Genomic DNA, 21,404 nt, shown 5'->3' with positions numbered 1-21,404 from the left:
TTCCACCACATGTGTATGAGAAAAGGAAAATGGAGGAGGCAAAGTACTGGTTTATTACTAATTTTTAAAGATAGTTCTGACCTCCGACTTCTTGAAAGAGTATTAGAGACCCTGGGTGGTTCCTAGACTTGCTTTAAGACATATATGTGTCTCTTGAACTACTGTTTTGGTAATGATACCATGCAAACATCAACAAGGCAAACAGAATAAATGGGATTCTGGTGAATATCCTTGGCAATTAAATTAGGAAATCAAGGGTAAACCCAAAAGATACAATCTTGATGACAAGATTTTTTATCAAACTACTACAGAATGAGCATTATTTCAGTAGCTGTTAAATACAGTGGGACTGAAATTTGCATTAAATATTCTAGAGAAATTTGTATTTTTACCTCCTGTGTCTTCTGGTGTTTATCATGAATAGAAGTTGACTGGTTTGTAGATGGTATTCAAATAAGATGCAAAACATCCTACGTACTATTTACTGACCTGATCATGTGTAGTGCCTATGTTTCAATGTATTAACCAGTGAAGGAAGTAACAGCAGCCACATCAGAGTACCTGGGGGAAAAGCTAGGTATTTCAGTCTCAAAACAGCCCTCTGAAAAGCTATCCTCTACCTTCCTCACCACCCTTTTTTCCTCCCTCAGCCTCTCTGCCCATTTTACCAAAAGAAAGGTTAAGCAATTGCTGGGAGTCACAGAGCTAATAAATAGCTAGATGACTGTGGGATTTTTTTTTCTTTCTTTTTTTTAAAAGATCTATTTTATTTACTTGAAAGGCAAAATTATACAGAGGTAGAGGGAGAGAGGGAGGCTGGGAGGGTGGGAGGGAGGGAGAGAGAAGGTCTTCCATCCACTGATTCACTCCCCAAACGGCTAGAGCTGTGCTGATCTGAAGCCAGGAGCCAGGAGCATCTTCCAGGTCTTCCACACAGGTGCAGGGGCCCAAGCACTTGGGCCATCTTGCACTGGTTTCCCAGGCCATAGCAGAGAGCTGGATGGGAAGTGGAGCAGCTGGGACTCGAACTGGCACCCACATGAGATGCTGGTGCTGTAGGCAGAGGCTTAGCCCACTATACCACAGTACCAGCCCCAACTGTGGGATTTCAAACTCAGTAGCCCCACTGTCCCTGTTCCTCCATGCACCACAGCCTCTCTGTACCAGTCTGAGTTGGTACATAATGTATGTAAAGGGTACCTGGCACATCCTAAGCACATATGCGTGGTCCCTATTCCTTTTTCCCTTTCTTCTTTTTATCTTTGTATAGTGTCATCTTCCTCCTCCCTTTCCACTTCTCCTCCCTCATGGTATGTGTCTGACTTCCCAGCTTCTTTGATTCATGAAGGTCCCTTAACTAGCAGTCATCTTTTGCATTGCGCTCACTGTCTCTTTGTCCTCTTAACCAGGGCCTCAGTGCTCCTGGTGCCTGGTCTGGTTCCGTTGTCTCTCAGACTTGGGATGTTGCCTCTGGAACTCCCCACAGCTTCAGAGATCATTGTCATGATAGGATCGCTCTTCATTCCGACTGTAGAAATTCTACCATGAATTTTCATTGTCATTTATACTGTGTGTAATTTCTTTGTAATGTTACAAATTTTCTTCGTGCATAACAAATTGGGTTAGATGCTATACACTTCTATATGACTGGTATTTATTTTAGAATTACAGATTGCCAAAAGATAAAACAGGGACCACAAGGATTGGTGACCTTGCACCCCAGGATATGAAGAAAGTTTGCCATTTAGCGCTAATTGAGCTGACTGCCCTCTATGATGTATTGGGTATTGAACTGAAGCAACAAAAAGCTGTGAAGATGAAAACAAAAGGTAATCTTGAAATGAAGAACATACTTGCTTCTAAAATAGTAAGAGCAGATTTGATTTCCTAGTGGTATTCTTGGAGGGCAGGGGAACACCTAGAAAATAACATGATATCTAAACATACCTGAAGTTCAGATTCTGAAACATTGTCCTAAAAAATTTATAACTTGATAAAAATATACAGTGTCCTAAAATATAAAACATGACAACCAAGTATAATTCCTATAAAAAGGAAATTCGGAATCGAGGAATCTCTACTCTTATGCTCTCTCCTTTGAAAGCTATCCACAGTCATGCCTCAGTGCCATTGAGGAATTTGTTCCAGAACATTCCCTCTCCCACAACCCTCACAGATAACAAAATCCACACGTTGTTAATTGCATTATACAAGATGTGACGAATAAGCATATAACATAAGCACCTGTATGCTTTGAGTTATATCTAAATATTTATAATTCCTAATATAGTGCAAATACTATGTGGGTAGTTGTTATACTGTATTGTTTAGGGAACAACAAGAAAAAAATATGTTCTGTACAGATTCAATTTTCTCCCCATTTTCCATCTGTGGTTGGTTGAATCTGCAAATGATGCAACTCATGGATACTGAGGGATGACTGCATTTTAAAAGATGTATTTCATATACACATTTATTTCTAAAATCAGCTCTTGAACAAATGACTCTAGGATGGTTGATCCTGAATGATGGCTTTTGCTTATTCATTAGATAAGAAATCTATGGGACAGTTACCAGTCTGTGCCTTTTTTCATTTACATTCTGTTTTGAACTATTTTATAAAAACATCCTTTCCTCTAGAAACTAATGTCATTGTGACACATAATACCGCTAGATTACATTCATCATGACTACATGTAATATTTCTTTTGTAAGTAACTTGCTTTACATCAACAGAATTTGTCTTTTATAACATGATAGAGAGCAGACACCTCTTCAGTTTTGTTTTTTTTTTTTTTTCCCCCTTTAAGATTTTATTGGTTTGGAAACCCAGATAATTCTCTACTGACAGAGATTTGCTGTTTCAGAATCTCCGCACTCTTGGTTCGTCTTAAAGGTAGCTCCTAAAGAGATACCAAGGGTGAGGATTATTGAGTTGCTATGGTAACATTAGCAAAGACAAGTTTTCACCTGATGCTAAGTTTGAGAGACAATTTCTCTGTAGGACTGAAGTGTGCCTTCGCTTCATGGCACCTTGTCATGCTGGACCTCATCCTATGCTCAGCTCCTTTGAGTATTTTACCATAAAACCTCATGGGTGAATTTCCGATTTTAATTGTCCTTCAGATTTTCCATAAGTATATCATGGGCAATGAAGAATTCAGGTACCTGTTTAGAAGCTTATCACAAAGCTTTCATAGACATACCGTAGATAAGTGTTTTAAATAGCTGTGACTTAGTGCACAAGATTTTTTAAGTGGCTTAGAACATTTTATTTTTAAATTGCATTCTAGCAGAGAAATATTAGGTTGTTCTTATAAAGTTGATCACTGTTAGTAGGATAGAATCTATTTTTATTTTTTAAATGTATGTCTCATCCAAGATATTTCTCTTAAACACTTAGCATTTCTGGGGAATACATCTTCTTTGAATCCTCAGACTTCAAAGTTATTTACCAGGGTACTGACAGTCTTTTGAATGACAATTCATTCAGTGGCATTGTCCACTGTCCCTCATCGTATACAGGGTAATCCCTTTTCTGTGTTCATGGCTGGTTTTTATTTCCTCAGATGATTGTGTCATAAAAGAAACACTCATCGCTTCTGTGCTAATTATCTGTTTAGTGTGAGGGATGGGGTAGAGGTGCTGGGTGGAAGCTACACTCATGCCAGACTCAAGTCACAGGATTATAATTTAGAAAAATTATAAATATTACCTGTCATCTCTTCTGGAGCTATTCTCAAATGTATGAACCTAGAAACTTTTAAACACAATTTATCTACTGTATTTTCCAGAAAGAAACATTTGTAGAACAATATACTATTGTTGACTAATTTCTCAAAAAGCAAATATTTATTTATTTTTTCTGTATTTATTGTAGGATGTTGCATGTGAATTTGATATGGAATAGATAAATGATACTGCTTTTTGGTCAAAAACTTTAATTACATTAGAAAATTATTTGAATATTTTGTACATTCTCATATCTCTATTTCTATTATGAAGCAGGTAGAATTTTTCTAGTTTTCTTCTCCTGCTAGACTGCTCTAAGGCAGAGCCAGAATTTTTCCATTGGCCTGTGTGTATCTAATGGTTAGTTGGTGTCATTCACCTAGGAGATACTCAGTAGACAGTTGTCTGACAACTTATGTTTAACATTTTTGTATTAATATTTTATAGATTGATTAAAATGAATTTTATTTTCTTGTTTCAGATTCTGGTCTTTTTGGTGTTCCATTGACAGTATTGTTAGAACAAGATCAGAGGAAAGTACCAGGAACTCGAGTACCCTTGATCTTTCAAAAAGTAAGTCAGCCTGAACTGGTCAGTGTAGGGAGAGTACACTTGAGCTAATAGTGGTTTTTGCAATCATATAATTATAATGTAGTTTTCCAATTGCTATGCTCTTGTATTTTGTACTGTGATTTTCTATTCATGAAGCACATTTATTTCAAATGCTCATGATTTTTATTTCATGGTGATGCTTTCTGTGTTATTACTCTAACTGTGATTACCTGGAATCATTTTCCTGTCTTATATTAGCTGGCTTTGTATAATTGCGATTTCAATTCTATAATACACAGGGAGTGGGAACTACTTATAAACTTCTAGGGAATTGAATCTTCATGAATATTTCATGCCTGTATGTATTTCCCAGGCTTTTCTATTTACAGTGAGGATGTCCAATTTAATTTACCAGTGCCTACTTCCAAAGTAGGCAAAGAAACTGTAAAGTAGAATTAGAAGATGACTGCTAAACTATCAAGTCACTTGTGTAGTCAACACTCAATTATTCTTAAGGGGATTATCTGTAGCAATAAAAAAAATTTGAGCCCAACCTCTGAGCCATCGTCGTTCAGAAACACAGATTACATTTGGAAAAAGTTAGGGAGGGCGTAGTGAGGAAGGCAGGTCACGTCAGTTATGGACCACCCAAGCTGTAGATTCGTTGCAGTCTCCCATGCATATCCCAATTTCTGAAATTTCTGGAGATAGTGAAAATTGCTTTGCCGTTGATTGACTCAGCAAGCACATCCAATACTAAGGCTTGATATGCTTTGCACCAATTCTTCGTCTGTTCCAAACCAGTCATTAGCCTGTCTTACCTGCTAAGCTTTGGGGCCTCTCTTCCTCATGGTCACCTTTTTATTCCAACCCTGTATCTCCCGATATCTCCGGAATAACTTTGCTCTACACAGTTTATCCTGGTCGTTACCCTTTGCCCGCCACTGCCTGTAAAACTGTGGTAGTTGTACTTGTGACTAACTGAAAGAGACTAAAAATTTGAGGCTGCATGTTCAAATTCTTCTAATTTCAATAAAAGGTCTGAGTTGCTATAACACAGAGAGCTGTAACAGAGCAGGAATCTCAGGGCACTCTCCCAAGGCATATTAGACCAGGTTCTTCCAAGAAACAGAAGCAAGAGTTTATATGAGTGTGGAGATGGAGAGATGGAGAAATTTATTTTACAGAATTGGCTCATGCTTTTGAGGGGCCTGGCAAGTCTGAAATTTGTAGACCACACTGGCTGGCTAGAAACTCAGATGAGATAACGCTATAGCCTTGAGGTAGGATTTCGTCTTTGCTTTGAGGCCTTCAACTGACTGGATGAAGCTTACCACAATAAGTGTAATGATCTGTTTTACTCAAGTCTGTAACAACTAGACTGGACATTACAACAACAACAATGGCTGGGAGCTGTAAGCTAGCTATGTTGATGCACGCAACTCACCATCACACCAGGGAAGTTCGGTGAGCTACAGTTCCCATGAAGGTTCTGTATTCCTTTAACCTGGAACAGGATTCTAGCTGATCCCTTAAGAACAATCTCCCTTTTCATTTTTTTCTTGAATTATTATTGAGTCGGTTGTTTTCAATATTTGGTCACTTTCAACATCCTGGAAACTTTGGCAGCCTACCAGTTGGAAGTATTGGATGACATCTCTAAAGAGGTTTTAATTCACATAGAACATAAAGGAAAACATAAAGGAGAATATAAAAGAATGTATTTGTACATAATGGTCATCTGTTTTCATCCTTTCTGATTATATGCAATATATCACATCAATCTATCATGCAAAAATGCTTTTTTGATTCATTAGCTGACAATTCAATTAGATCTTCCCCTCAATTTTATAAAAAGGAAAGAATTAGAAAGCACTGATTTGTAAAAAGATTCATTAGCAGTCTTTAGAAGATCATACTTTAATTTTTGAGGAAGTGTACCCAAATAGTACTAGCAAAGCTGATCTGATATCTGTTTTTGCTCAGAGACACATTGTTCAAATCATATTCTCAGAAGGCATTGGGGAAGTAGAAATGCTGTTAAATTTAATTCATGGAAAAAGTCTGCTGTATAATCTCATTAGCAAATCCAATGTTCTCTTTGTCAAACTAATCAGCCAAATCAGACATACTTTGTGTCAAAAAGTTGGACTCCATTTTCATTTCATTTTTTAGTTCATGTAAGTATTTAATATGTGCTTTGAGAAATTTTATGAAAATTATTAAAAAGTTATTGAAATGGACAAGATAAATTGCTAAAATAATAAAATAAATAGATCAATACAGTTGTTTTCCAACTCTGTTTTAAGAGTTGGAAATAATAGGAAAATTACTAAGACTTTCTTATTATTTACGTTTAATAATGCAACATAGTGTGATAGTTTAAAATTTGTTATTTTCAAAGTGAGAAGTATAAGAAAACACATGGCATTCCTTCCTTCCTATGTGTCTATCTAAATAACTATTGGTTGCTGGTATTCTGTTTTAGAGAATCATAAAAAAGAGTCTAATATAAAAATCCAGAAAGCACCCTCAAGAAATTATGCAGAAGTCAAAATCAATTCCTCTCCTGCATTTATTGAAACTGAAAGGCATATACAACAAAAAACTATTCAAGCACATAGCATATTTTATTTCTGGTTAATAGGATGTAGCAACATTTAAAGATGAAATAAAATGAAAATTGGCTGTACATAGACTACTTATAAATTTGACTTTTTTGAATAATGTGCATCTAATCTAATAATTCATGTAAAATTTGGGCTGTGGGTTTTTGTCTTGTATAACATGAACAATGTTTTGGAAAACATTCTAGTTGAATTTTAAAAACTCATGTAGTATTTGGAGTTGTCAGAGATGCTTCCTTTTTCAAGTAATAGTAAATCCTTAGGAAAATTCTGGAAGTACCATTTGCGTAATTCGGAATTCTTATCCCCAGTGCTTTCTGTGACCATAATCTAGTTGCAGGATAGAACAAGTAAGCTCCTAGGAGAACAACCGCTGTCTTCTCTAGTGTCTACATGCTACAACTTATCTGACTTTTGACCATGTAGATAAGACCTCATTTATGATGCCATGCTTTGCTTTTCATAGATTCTTTTATATGGAGAGAGAAAAAAATAAGCTCTGTGTAGTTTATAGAGCTTTGGTAAATCATTAAAAGAGGCTTCCTTGAAACAAATAATAAAATTTTACATTCTTTAGGCACTCTGGAAGATTTTCTGCCTTGGGGCATGCAGAGAGTGTTGTAGGAAGTTTGTAGATGATGGAAGAATAGTTCTGTCTTTCATAAAGCAGGAGAGCCGGTGCCTCCACCTGCGGCGCCGACACACCGGGTTCTAGTCCCGGCCGGGGCGCTGGATTCTGTCCTGGTTGCCCCTCTTCCAGGCCAGCTCTCTGCTGTGGCCCCGGGAGTGCAGTGGAGGATGGCCCAAGTCCTTGGGCCCTGCACCCGCATGGGAGACCAGGAGAAGCACCTGGCTACTGGCTTCGGAGCAGCGCGCCACCTGCGGCGGCCATTGGAGGGTAAACCAATGGCAAAAAGGAAGACCTTTCTCTCTGTCTCTGTCTCTCTCTCTCTCTCTCCACTCTGCCTGTCCAAAAAAAAAAAAAAAAAATGTAAAGCAGGAGAGAGCTGCTGGGAAAGGGTTGAAGGGTTGTAGGTGGTAAGAAGGAAAAGCTAAACGATACCAAAAAATGACCTAATCTTTACACTGAGAACATGAAATTGATTTCCTTGCAATAGCAGATTATCCCAAAAAGTATTTGTGCACTGCCCAGGGGATGAGTATTCCAGCTGGAAGATCATTCTGCCAAGAAACTGACTTCTCTTTCATCTTCCTAGTTTCCAACAGTTTTTCATTGTAATTTCTCCATTTGCCTTTTTATTTTATGGTGAGTTTTTGCCTTATAACACAAAATTTAAAAAAACATTAGTGGGGTTCTAGAGATAGCAGATCTGTATGTATTCATTAGGCATTACTAGGTATGATGTGGAGATCCTGTTCAAGAATGCTTTTTTAGTTAACCACCAAAGGCTTAAAAATGAATATTTACAAGCAAGTTTTCTTTTTCCTTTAGATCATAAATAATTCATCCTTGGAAAAAACTAAAAATGAGATGTAGATGTACAAATACTAGAATTTTTTAAGACTTATTTGATTGCAAATGTATCTCCCAGAAAAAAAAAAAAAAACAAACACAAGAAATGGATGTTCTCAGTTGTTTTTCACAAGGAACATCTTCATCCTCAGTTTGTTTGGAGTTCCACAGCTGTTGTATGAAATTATACACTTCTGTTACCAAGTAGAATGAGACCCAACTTTTTGTAAATTAAAACTAAAGCTTTCGGATGTATTGTTTTGAAGGATGTTGGTAATTCAGTCATTTGGAACCTCATAAGATCCAGTTTATGTGTCCCTGTAATCAGTTTTCATTTATTTATATGTGAAACAGATGTTAAATTTGGAGTTGTACCTGCTACAAATATCAAAATCTGAGTGTTTTTCTGTTTTTTTACAGCTGATTTCTCGGATTGAAGATGGAGGCCTGGAAACAGAAGGCCTCTTGCGAGTCCCTGGAGCTGCCATCAGAATCAAAGTAACCTCTTGGTTCTTCTAAAATGAATTTTTATTGTTTAATTATACTTTTGCATCTTAAAAGCTAACTTGTCGTGGCCAGAGTGGTGACCTTGTGGATTAAGGTGCCACCTGCAATGCCAGCATCCCGTATGGGTGCCGGTTTGAGTGCTGGCTACTGCGCTTTTGATCCAGCTCCCTGCTAATGTGCCTGAGAAAGCAGGGGAAGATGGCCCAAGTGTGTGGGCCCTGCACCCGCATAGGAGACCAGGAAGAAGCTCTTGGCTCCTGGCTCTGGCCTGGCCCAGCCTAGGCCCTTGTGGCCATCTAGGAAATGAACCAACAGATAGAAGATCTCTCTATCTTTTAGGAAAGTAGACAAGATAAAATGAAATCCCTCAACATTGCTTGTATTTGGTTTTTCTACAGTCCCTTTTGTTGTTTTGTAAGTTCTGATGTTTTCAACATCACCCTGTTCTCTATGATAAGGAGAGCATGATGAGTGCAATTAGAATAGGGGGTTCGATGATAGATTTAGCTTGGTTGACTACTTGCAGTTCAGTTTTCTGTAAAAAAGGCAGGAACTTGGACTCCAGGAGGTGAACAGATGAGGGTCTTTGACACGAGTCTCTGTATGTGACTAGCCTTAGTGACGGGGCAGACAGATTCTATAGCATCCACCTCCCTGATACTCATGGGTCTTTGTCTTGTCACACCCAGTGTAGCATGCGTCTGGCGAGGGATTGCCATTCTTCCCAAATGGAGCACTGCACTCGCTTTCCGGTTGTCTCGGTCTCTCCCTTCTGAGTGGCCTTTCCGTCCCACTCTGCAAGGCTCCGGGATCGCGCGGCTTTCGTGCTCGCGCGAATAAAGCTCCTTGAAGTGTGTGCGGTAAAGATAGTTACTCCGAAGATGATGCCTCCCAGGGGATTTGCGATTTCCAGGGGACTCTTACTATGAGCTGAGCTCTGTCTGAGAAAGGTATTTAGGGAAAGTTGATGGTTAGCAGTCATTACATGACTACCTTCCAAATTCAGCTTAGCTGTAAACTCAATAGCACAAATAACTGCCCATATGCAATCTGTAGTTTTCCTGAATTTGAAAATAAGATCTAAGGAAGAGATCTTCCCCGTTCGTTTCCTTAAGGCCTGCTCTAGATGCCAGTCGGAGCTGGATCAGGACCGATTCGCGGTGGGTGTGGGCAGACTTCCCTGTGACGCCGGAGCTGGGCTGCCGCTGAGATGGGAGCTGCTGTTCACACATTCCACAGTCTGCATCACCTGCTTATTTTAAAAGTTTCCTCAGCTGAGGACGCTGGTTCCAGCCTACTTGGCTCTTAGGACTCGATGATCTCATTTTCATAGGATGCAAGTAATCTGATATGCTCTGCTCACAGATTTCATCCTGTGTCTCCTGGGTTTGGTGTCTGGTGCTTAGAGGTCCCTGAAACTGTTGGAGTGTGTGTGAGTTGGTTAACTTGCCGTTGTCTCAGCCTACCACACGTTCACAGCTAATCCATCATGGACATCGTAGGTGATGCTGAGATAAGTGCTGTTGAGCAGCACGTTCCCTGACCAAGAAATCCCCTGGAAGCAGGCGAGATGACCTCCTATCACCCTTGTCCGCCAGACTGGAACTTCTCAAGCCACTGTTCAGAGCGCCCAGGCCTTTGCTAGCAGAGTGTCACGACCAACTCCCATGAGTCAAAAACAGGTTTATGGCGGTGCAGAATAGTGAAGAGAATGTGGATTTTACTTTGTGGCATGGAGCCTGGGAGAAGGACAAGTTCAACTCAATGTAATTTTTAAGAAGCCCAATTAAGCAATTCAGCTGGCTCAACTCTTCCACCCAGCCTGGTGTCGTGCACCGAATTATGCAGCAGCTGCTCCGTTATAAATAATTTAAAGATAATATGCAAAAATCTCATTTGTCTCTTTTCTCCCCTGCCCCATCGAATTCCTGCTCTATCTCCCTCTTTCTCCCCTTCCCTTCCTCTCCCCCATCTTCTCTCTCCCTTCCTTCTCTCCTCCCCTCTGATTCTGCCTCTCCCTCACCTCATCTTGAGCCTCCGCCTCCTCTCTCCCTTCACTTCCTTGTATCCCTTCTTCCTCAGCCCCTCCCCCCCACCCCCTCACCTCTTTCTTTGTCTCTTCCTCACTTCCCATGTCGCATATTTGCTTCCGAAATCACTGGGGCAGGGGAAGGAGGCTTAGGCTTGTGTTGTGAAGAGGAGATGTGGTAAATTCACCGCACTGGCCACACAAAGAGCACCCCCTAGCAGAATGGCTTCAGATGACAGAAGGAAGTGACACGAACTCCGAAAGATTGCTAACAGGATAGGCTTGATGTCACAGTGAAGGAGCACACAGAGAATAGTCATTATGAAGCGAAATTGATTTATCAGTATTAATTTGCAGGGCAAATGTCATAGGGCCCTTGAGGTAGAGGCGCTCAGTGTTTCTAATTCTCCATGGATGCTGACTGTGGTCTGCAGCTGGTAGCAGGAAGGTTGTGCACTGAAGATAGGGATGTTGATACGTTTTCAGGACTCAGAGAATTTGGTTTTGCATCTCCCAGTGGTGATTAGTCAAAGGTAGTTTTCTGCTGTAGGCTCATGGATGGATTATGTATTTTATTATATATAATGCTTCTAAATACTCTAAAGCATCGTTTCTTTAAAAAAAAAAACTTTTGTTATTTATTTATTTATTTGAAAGAAAAATGATAAGGGAGAGACAGAGAGAAAGTGATCCTTGATCTGTTGGCTCACTTCCCAGATGTCCACAAGAGTCAGGACTGGGCCAAGCTGAATTCAGGAGGCAGGAACTCCATCAGATTCCCCTTGCGTGTGGTGGGGAAACAAGCCCTTGGGCCATCCTCCGCCGCCTTTCAGATGCATTAGCAGGAAGCTGGATTGGAAGCAGTGACGGGACTGATTCTAACGCAGGTGTCCCAAGTGGTAGTTCAACCCCCTGCCCGCAGTGCCTGTGCCAGAATCATTTTTGATGTTTTTTCTTATTAATGAAGCCTTCTAGCATCTACTTGAAGCCCCAAGTATAAAGAACATTTTAAGCATTTTTTTAATGAATCCTGTACTGCTTGTTGTTGAGTGTATATGAAAAAATATAAATCTTAATAATGTGTTGGCTTTAGGTAGACCATTTCCTTGGCAAAATCCACTCAGGGTGGGGAGGTAGTTTTTTCTGAGTAACAGAGAAGCACTGACTTTTGGTACTTTGATATGTCTTTTCCAAAGAACAGAATTCTTGTGAAGTGGAAATTATATCATACTCTTAAGCAGGGAAAAAAAAATGTACTCACTGCTTTTTTTTTTCTTTTTCTTGTGCCTTTCAGAATCTCTGCCAAGAACTAGAAGCAAAGTTTTATGAAGGGACTTTTAATTGGGAAAGTGTCAAACAGCACGATGCGGCCAGCTTGCTAAAGCTCTTTATCCGGGAGCTGCCCCAGCCATTGCTCAGCGTAGAGTATCTCAAAGCCTTTCAGGCTGTTCAGAGTAAGTGCCACCCTTGGAGGCAGTCCTTGTGCTGATGCCATCCATGCTATTTGTTTTAATAACATTTGTCATCCCAAAGACTATCACCGATATTTAGGTAGCCATATGGACTCACTGATGCCAATGAGTGCTCACTGCCATGCCTTGTTTCCCTTGTCTCATAAATTTACATCTCTGAGTAAACAGATAACAGAATGTTCTCTTTGGGTCCAGACTGATTGCACAATGTTTAAGGAGTACGGTATATTTTAGAGTTCAAAATCTGGAAACTTCGCTTTTCTCTTACAATAGAGTAACTCAAAGGAGATCCCTGCTACATTTTCCTTGCGTTAAAAGCAGCTCTTGTAGCAGGAGCTATGGAGGAACAGTTATCATAAAAGCAAGAGATGTGCTGGAGTCTGCGAGCATTTCCTAAAAATTAAATTCTGCAGTTGTCACACAGAGACAGAACAAAGCATTTTGCTGCCTTGTTGGTGGCCAGCCACAAACTTCTGATGTGTTGCCTTTTTACAATGTTAGGCCAGTCTCAAATTAGCATCTCTAACAGTTCTTGATACCTTTTCCAGAGAGCAGAGATCTTCTAAGTTTTATGTACTGACATAATTATCCCGTTTTACTCCTAGAGACCATAAAGGAGAATGCCGTCACCACATTCAAGTAACCATATCTTTAATTTCCAAACTGGGACCCTTTGAGTGTGCAAAAGAGACACCATTAATAATTACCATGAGCTACAGTGTCAACCAGAACTGTTCCAGGCTATTAAAGCATGCAATATTGAGATGATTCCATGAGTCATCTCATATCATAACATTTCTTCAGAATTTCTAGAAGCGATGTGACTGAAATTATCTGCTGCTTAAAGTATTTTTTTCTTAGCAGATTTTTTGCTTTAAACAGAAGAAGTCATCTTCTGTTTAAAATACTTTTAATGATTAAATTGGGCTATTTTGCATACATTTCCTGGATATGGATTGAGGAACCAAATTTATTGCTGGAAAAGAAATGCTGGAATGATTTTGAATATCTATGAGTACTACTTAAATTGAGTAAGGGCTACTGAAAATTATAGTATCATTGAAAGCAACACATCTCCTAATTAAACCACTTGGTTTTCTGATTCATTCCACAAACATTTATTGAACACCTATTATATTCCAGGCTCTGTTGTACATATTGCTGTTGGAATGAATGGAGTCCTACCATGAGTCATTCCATACCATTAAATGCAAGAAACTTCACTGTTAGAGATGCACCCTGTTACCATGTCACGGAGGGTCCAATCTTCTAGGTCTTTCTATTGGGTAATAGTTGTCACGCAGACATTAAAATGATTTCCAAAGCACTGTGTTGTGTGTCTGCAAACATAAGGCTGCACATCATACGATCACAGTTGGAGGCAAGCATTCCGGGATGAAGGAAGCCGTAACAGCAGCTGCTTCTCCTGATTTCCCACAAACACACTCACAACGAGGCATGCTGTGCAGTCATTTTGTCTTACATTTCACAGTAATGTTTATGTCAAATAACTTCTTTTCTTCAAATAATCGGGGGGTGGGGGTGGGGGGGGACCATGTTCAATGAAGAAAAGTTCAGATTGATTTACTCTGTCACAGATCTGCCCTCGAAGAAGCAACAGCTGCAGGCGTTGAACCTCCTTGTCATCCTCCTGCCCGTCGCAAACAGGGACACGCTCAAGGTCAGCGGGGCCAATTGACATTAAATATCCCTTAGAGCTAAGCATGGGAATTTTTCATTGTTTGTGGCAAAACAATATGGTGTTTATTTTGAAATGGTAATAAAATCTATAAAGGGAAAGGCCTTTTTTAAGGCCAGATGGTGACAGAAAGTCTTTAACTCTCTATTAATCCATGATGTTGCTGTGATATTAATATTATTGGGTTTTGTTTTGCTGCTTTTTATGTTTTAATTTTCACCGTAACATTTCTCCTGCCAAAACAGATGATTGAGGTGCATTGGTTAATCGAGATGTGAGTACTTTTTAAAAATTTTTCCACGGTTTCCAAATTATATTTGAGGGGAAAAATAAATGTTTACAATGAAAATCTTAAAGCTTGCCCTATACAAGGCACTGCTCCTAAAGATGTTGCATTTTATAATTTCAAGTAGTAGATCTAAATGAGTCTTAATGGTGATTTGAAACTTTTGTTAGCCAAAACATAGACCAACAAAAACTCTAGTTATTTCTCTAAGAGTTTCTCAATATTGATCAACATTGCACATGATGTTGATCTTATGTTTGTATGACTGAATGCTGTTTATTATACATATTTTCAGAGGCTTTTGTAAGCAGTGGATTGATTGACACTGATTTACTTTTCCTAAAGGCAAAAGATGATAGAGTCATTATAACAGGTTTCATAACAAAGTTTTATAAAAGAAAAATGGGGGATTTAGAAAGAGTATTTACCTTAGTTTTCCATTATCATAAAAAATTTTTTTACATAAGTAGGATAGTACCATTGCTTTACCATCTACATTTCTGTCTTTTTGAAATTAAATGCTATGTCAATTAAACAAAATTAAACATTAATAAATATTAGAAAACTTTTCCCATAATTCATTAAATTCCTTGAACTGTAACTATATGAGTGATAGTTGTTTAATGTCCACTGAATGAACGTTAATCCTCAACTTTTCTTGCTGAACCAGCTTATAAGGATTACTGGAGGGGAAACATTATATCCACCATGGGAGAATGTCCAAAGAGTTAGTTCCTCTACTAAGTTTAAAAAAAAAATAACTTTCTGCTTCACTGATTGTCAAATGAATAACTCAGGAGGCAACATTAGTTTTTGTTTCAATTTGTCTTTGAGCTGGAGCCAACTCCAGAAAGGACAACATTTAATACATTGTGTGATGAGGCATCTGTGTAAGGTGTACAGGCCATGGCTGAATGGCCCAGGACAAAGAGGGACTGATTTCTGGTGTGTCCTCTGCTTGCCAGCCATGCCCTGGACATGGGGCATCAACTGTCCAGGAAGAGGAAGGAACATATTTTTCTCACTCACATCAAGGTGCTTGTTTGAATGAGCCAGTATAGGATGGCAGTTGAAAGCCACATGGTTTATGTCAAATATACCTATGTTCAGATGAGTTCACATGGTTGAGGGAGGAAACACTTAAGTTTCTATTTCGATCGCTATTGGCTAAGACTCTAAGAATGCTCTAGAACTCATCGTTGGACTTTCCCTTCATAGTCTCAGGCATATTCTTAAAAAAAAAAATCTGTTTAGAAGATATTTTTGAAAATTTAGGGTTATTTTAATTTTTTGCATATAGGTTTACTGGAAGCATAATTTCATACTTAAGGAAGGAAATTCTTTTGGATATGCAAACAAGTCATTTTGCTTATTTGCTTAAGCTTTAGTAACTTAATTATCCAGCTTTGATAAAGGTTTCAAACAAGAATTCTAGTAATAGAAGCATTGTAGTAAATTTGCTGCGTGTGCAAAGGAATCAACAATAACTTTAGTTCTGTAGAAGAAATGGGCAAATGCATCACAGTTCAGGGGGCCCAAAGCAAAGCTACCCAGCTTCTGCAGCGCTGCGCCCCTCCTTCAGCTGTCATGCAGGGGAACAGAATCATTGCGTAGAGAAGAGCTCTGCCCACAGCGCGATTGGGAGGCACCCTGTTCATGCCCGGTCCTGGTGTAAGGTGTCTCTGAGCAAGCTGCTTGGGCAGAGTGATTTGTTGCCTGGGATGACTGTGCCATGTGGACAAATGATCAGCACCACCCCCACTTTGACTTGCCCGAGCAGGGAAGCCTGACTAGAACAGATCCAGAGGCGATCCATGTTCACGTCGTGGCTGACCTTCATCCTTTCTGTGGTTGTAATGCGTAGGTTATTTGCATTCCCTCGATCTTGCAGGCTCGTTTTACAGATGACACTTTCAAGAGCAGACATATAAGAGGAGTTACTCTAAGATCACTCACAGCAAATAAGTACTGTGCTGGCACTCCAACTTGAGTTTTTGGTGAATCCACTGATGCTCATACATACCAGGCTGGGGATAAAGTAAACAGTTTGGTAAAAAGAGGCACTTCTGCCAGTTCGGATGAAGAGAAAATACTGCAGTTCTTTCAGCAAGGGCTAGGCTAATATCTCATTAATTTTATATTTACTTTCTCTGTGTCTAGTACCCTGGTAGTAATACTTTGAATAACCTTCTGCATATGCACACTGCAATTAAAATAGTTTATTACCTAATCTCTTTAATTTATGCTTGTAACGAAAGAGATACCCTGGTCCCTGAACAATTATTCTGGTCTCTGTGGAGCAAAATTAAATATTTTTTCTAAACGTCACCAATTAATCTTTTGTCCTCATTTGAGAACGTGCTGTTGCTATATAAACTTATGCTTGAATTACAATTCAAACTTTCTCAACACTGGACCAGAAATTAGATATATAAATCTCACTGGTAGATGCGAAGGCTCTGGCTTAAGTTTGCTTCACATGTTGGAGGTCTGTAGAGCAGCTGAACTTGACTGAAAATCAGCATCTTGGTGCTTAGAGGATTTTTTTCTCTCCTAGAAATCCTGCAAAAAGACAGACGCTGGTTGTTGTTGTTGCTGTTTCTGCTTTTCCATGTCAGTGTAGTATATTCGACCTGTTCAGGTCGGGATTTTAGGCTAAACGTGGAAACAAAATACCATGAGACGTTAAGATTTCGGAAATAAAAAACCAGACACCTGCAATTAAATTCCCCCTCCACCATTTGCTAGGTGGACGGTCTCCATGAGCTGATTTACATTCTCTAAAACTTGTTTTCCTCACCTATAAAATGGGGCTAATTTCAGTTATTACCTATCTCGTTGCAAGAATTCTCTATCTCCAGTAAGGAGATACAGTGACATGATCGGTCACACTGCCTCGCCAACAGAGAACACTGGATACCTGGGCAGTGATTGGTACTAATGCTGTAGAGCAAAATAATTGAAGAAAGCAAGGGAATACTTTGTCATCTGAAGTCCTCTCAGAGCAGGGTGACCTGAGCTGCTTGTGGCTCCACGGCTAGGCTCAGAGGATGAGCTTCTGCTGTATGTGTTGTAATTGGCCGGTATCAAGCTGACCGTAACCTAGCTTGCTCTTGTAAAAAGTTCCTTTTCATTTGTCCTGTCATTTAGTTTCGAAAAACTCTGATCCTCATTTTTTTTGTAGGTGCTACGTCCACCAGCTACTGAATGCCTTAAAGCAAATGAAACTGAGGGTGAATGAGCCTTTTTAAGAGATTCGCATTTTAATCTGTAAAAGGACAGGACTTTCCGAAACAAGCGAATGTTTCTATGACATTTGAAATTCCTTTCCAGTGGTCCTTGGTTCCAGGAGGTCAGAGGAGTCACGTGTTCCTTCTCCTCTCCCTGCTCCCTGTTGCTGCCTCTGTTTCCAGTGCCGTCATCCTTCGTAGCAGCAATGTGCCATCTCAAAGGATCAACCAAATGGAGACGCTTTGATGGATGTGGCCAGCTCCCCGGGCTTATGCACAACTTACTCGTTAAAGGACATAAAAACCCTGTAGGCTGCTTGCTCTTATCTCTTCATGTATGAGACAAATCTCAAAGAATCATCTCTATTGCAGGGCCTGCTTGAATTTCTCCAAAGAGTCGTAGATAACAAGGAGAAGAATAAGATGACAGTCATGAATGTAGCTATGGTCATGGCCCCAAATCTCTTTATGTGTCACGCGTTGGGTTTGAAGCCCAGTGAACAGCGAGAATTTGTAATGGCAGCTGGGACAGCGAATGTCATGCACTTATTGATTAAGTATCAGAAACTTCTGTGGACAGTAAGTATATGTTTTTAAGCTCTGTTAATGGCGTGTAATTTCCTGTCATGATTGCATATAGCAATTTTGAAGATAATTGTATAAAGCTGATATAGAAAATGTGCTTTATTCTTAATGGTTAAAAAATACATTGTATCTTTGTCACCAGCTTTACAGAAAATTTTGAGTGCAGAAAGTACTGAAGATGTTCTGTTCACCTACATGAGGGGGCCCTCTGGTTTCTATTTTTTTAAGAATCTTACTCAGTTTTTAATGTCTATTTAAAGTTTTTTATTTTCATTGACTTGAGAGAGAAAGAGAGAGAGGTGTTTCATCTGCTGGTTCATTTCCCAAATGCTTGCAACAACCAGGACTGGACCAGGCTGAAACCAAGAACCTAGGACTCCATCTGTGTCTCATGCCTGGGAGAAAGGGGCCCAAGCACTGGGGCCATCATCTGTTGTCTCCCAGGGTGCTTTCACAGGAAGCTGGATTGGAAGCAGAGTACCCAGCAGTTGAGCCAGCACCCTGATATGGGATGCTGTATCCCAATACCCCCTGCAAATTTCTTTTTTTTTTTTTTTAAAAAAAGATTTATTTTATTTACTTGAAAGAGTTACAGAGAGAGGTAGAGACAGAGAGAGAGGTCTCCCATCTGCCAGTCCACTCCCCAGATGGCCACAATGGCCAGAGCTGCGCCAATCCGAAGCCAGGAGCCAGAAGCTTCTTCTGGGTCTCCCACGTGGGTGCAGGGCCCAAGGACTTGGGCCATCTTCCACTGCTCTCCCAGGTCACAGCAGAGAGCTGGATAGGAAGAGGAGCAGCTGGGAGTAGAACCGGCACCCACATGGGATGCTGGCACCTCAGGCCAGGGCTTTAACCCTCTGTGCCACAGTGCCAGCCCCTGCCCTGCAAATTTCTATTTTAAAATCAAGAAATTATGCCAAGAAAACATTCCCTTTAGCAAGCACTTCTTATTTATTCTGCCCGATCTTCGTTCTCCCAATATGGAGCCTGTCGTCTTTCCATCTTGACCTCAGAGCACTCAGTTACTCTCGTCGAGTTTTACTTAAGGGATGTGAATTCTGATTGCGGAGGAGGTCCCTGTTTTATCCTTAGTCTGAATGGAGGCTTAGGTTTGCTTTGCTTTTTATTTTATTTGAAAGGTCAAAACACAAAGAGAAAGAAAAAAAATTGGGGAGGAGAAAGAGAGAGATCAGTCTTCCATTTACTGGTTCGCTCCCCACTGCCTGCATCAGTCAAGCTCAGACTAGGCCCAGGCTAGGCCAGTGCTAAGAAGCTCAGAACCCAGTGTGGATCTCCCATGAAGAAACCAGAAACCAAACCCGAGTACTTGAGCCACCGCCTGCTACCGCCTGGGCTGCCCTTCAGCAGGAAGGCAGACTTGAACCTATCACTCCAGTGTGGGGTGCGGTGTCCTAAGCAGACTCTTAACCGCTATTCCAAATACCTACCCCTGAGCTTGCGTTTTGACAGAATCAGGACAACATGGTGAGGAATGAGAGGCTTAGTTGAGTAAGGCCCCACTTTCCAGTGAAATTTATAATTTTTGAGAGAGGTATTTTATATGCAATTGGAACAAAAGTACTGAAGAACTTCCAAGCAAAGTTGTGATGTTGAATATTTCACCCATTCCAGGGATGATGTCTAGATTCTGAAATCTCTTTAGATTTTTTATTTATTTATTTATTTTTATTTTTGACAGGCAGAGTGGACAGTGAGAGAGAGAGAGAGAGAGAGAGAAAGGTCTTCCTTTTTGCCGTTGGTTCACCCTCCAATGGCCGCTGCGGCTGGTGCGCTGTGGCCGGCACACCGCGCTGATCCGAAGGCAGGAGCCAGGTGCTTCTCCTGGTCTCACATGGGGTGCAGGGCCCAAGCACTTGGGCCATCCTCCAGTGCACTCCCGGGCCACAGCAGAGAGCTGGCCTGGAAGAGGGGCAACTGGGACAGAATCTGGCACCCCGACCGGGACTAGAACCCCATGTGCCGGCGCCGCTAGGCGGAGAATTAGCCTGTTGAGCCATGGCGCCGGCCAAAATTTCTTATAAATATCTTTTAAAGTTAATTAAATTATTTTTAGTTGAAGATTTGTTTTTATTTACTCGAAAGGCAAATTTACAGAGAGAGAGCACGCTAGGTCTTCCATATGCTGGTTTACTCCCCAAATGGCCATATAAGCCAGGGCTGGGCCAGGCTGAAGCCAGGAGCTACTTCCAGGGCTCCCATGTGGGTGCAGGAACCTGAGTACCTGGGCCATCTTCTACTGGTTTCCCAGGCACATTATCAGAGAACTGGACTGGAAGTGGAGCAGCTGGGATTGAACATCCTCTATGAACCCATATGTAGGCAGTGGCTTTACCCACTGTGTCACAACACTGGCTATGAATTCTTTGGGGGGGAAAAATGTTGTATAAAAGGCATCTGATCTAAATGCATTTAAATGTAAATATTTTTTAAAGGTAATGTTCATTTGTTATATCTCAAGTTTTAAAAAGTCAACATTGTTACATGGTTACAGTTTGATAACTTCAAGTATTTGGTTCTTGCTAATGTGATTTCTGAGGATAAGTTTTCCTTGGGTTGTTGCTGTTGGCTCTTGTTAATTGGTGAGTTTTTCTTTCTCTTGTTGAGAGGCCCAGCTGGCCGCGAGGAAGGGGCCGTGGAGAGGTAGCTGCTACAGAGGCAAACCGCCCCAGTGGCGGCCTCCATCGCCACTCACCTCAGGGAGCCCCCAGTTTTAATGCTCTTGGCACGGGCGATGGCTGCTACGTCCTTGAACTTCACAAACCTCTTTTGGAGCCTGACACAATGGGTGGTAAATTACATTGTGCGGGTGCTGTGTACACCTGGTACGTGGATAATACCCTGCACTTTGTTTTCCCAGATTTAATGAATCATGCATGGAAAATGGCATAGTCTTATCAAAAAGGCAAAACCTTACTTCTCTTGAGATTGAAGAAATAAAGATAACTATTTCTCCAGCTCAAACTGCTGCCGTATCTCTTGTCCTTCCTACATGTAATTTCTTTCCTCTGCAGATTCCCAAGTTTATTGTCAACCAAGTGAGGAAGCAAAACACTGAAAACCACAAAAAGGATAAAAAAGCCATGAAGAAATTGCTGAAGAAAATGGCTTATGATCGAGAAAAATATGAAAAGCAAGAGAAGAATACAAATGATGTAAGAAAATCTTGAAAGATGTGGATTTCAGTGAATGT

At 40.4% G+C, this 21,404-nt stretch overlaps 1 protein-coding gene across 1 annotated transcript in view; it reads left to right on the top strand.

Annotated features, from left to right (window-relative positions):
- ARHGAP18 (Rho GTPase activating protein 18) overlaps positions 1-21,404 on the top strand; it is a 140,708-nt gene that overhangs the window by 95,235 nt on the left and 24,069 nt on the right. The window contains exons 6-12 of the mRNA XM_062186747.1: positions 1,664-1,829; positions 4,214-4,305; positions 8,806-8,883; positions 12,216-12,375; positions 13,992-14,074; positions 17,981-18,187; positions 21,226-21,366. Of these exons, the coding sequence (XP_062042731.1) occupies positions 1,664-1,829; positions 4,214-4,305; positions 8,806-8,883; positions 12,216-12,375; positions 13,992-14,074; positions 17,981-18,187; positions 21,226-21,366 (927 nt within the window). The remainder of the gene's footprint in view (positions 1-1,663; positions 1,830-4,213; positions 4,306-8,805; positions 8,884-12,215; positions 12,376-13,991; positions 14,075-17,980; positions 18,188-21,225; positions 21,367-21,404) is intronic.

This window comes from Lepus europaeus, chromosome 3, assembly GCF_033115175.1.
Source record: "Lepus europaeus isolate LE1 chromosome 3, mLepTim1.pri, whole genome shotgun sequence".
NCBI classification, from domain to species: Eukaryota; Metazoa; Chordata; class Mammalia; order Lagomorpha; family Leporidae; genus Lepus; species Lepus europaeus.
Note: the sequence above shows the minus strand (reverse complement) of the source record. Positions and strands in the feature narration are given on the sequence as shown.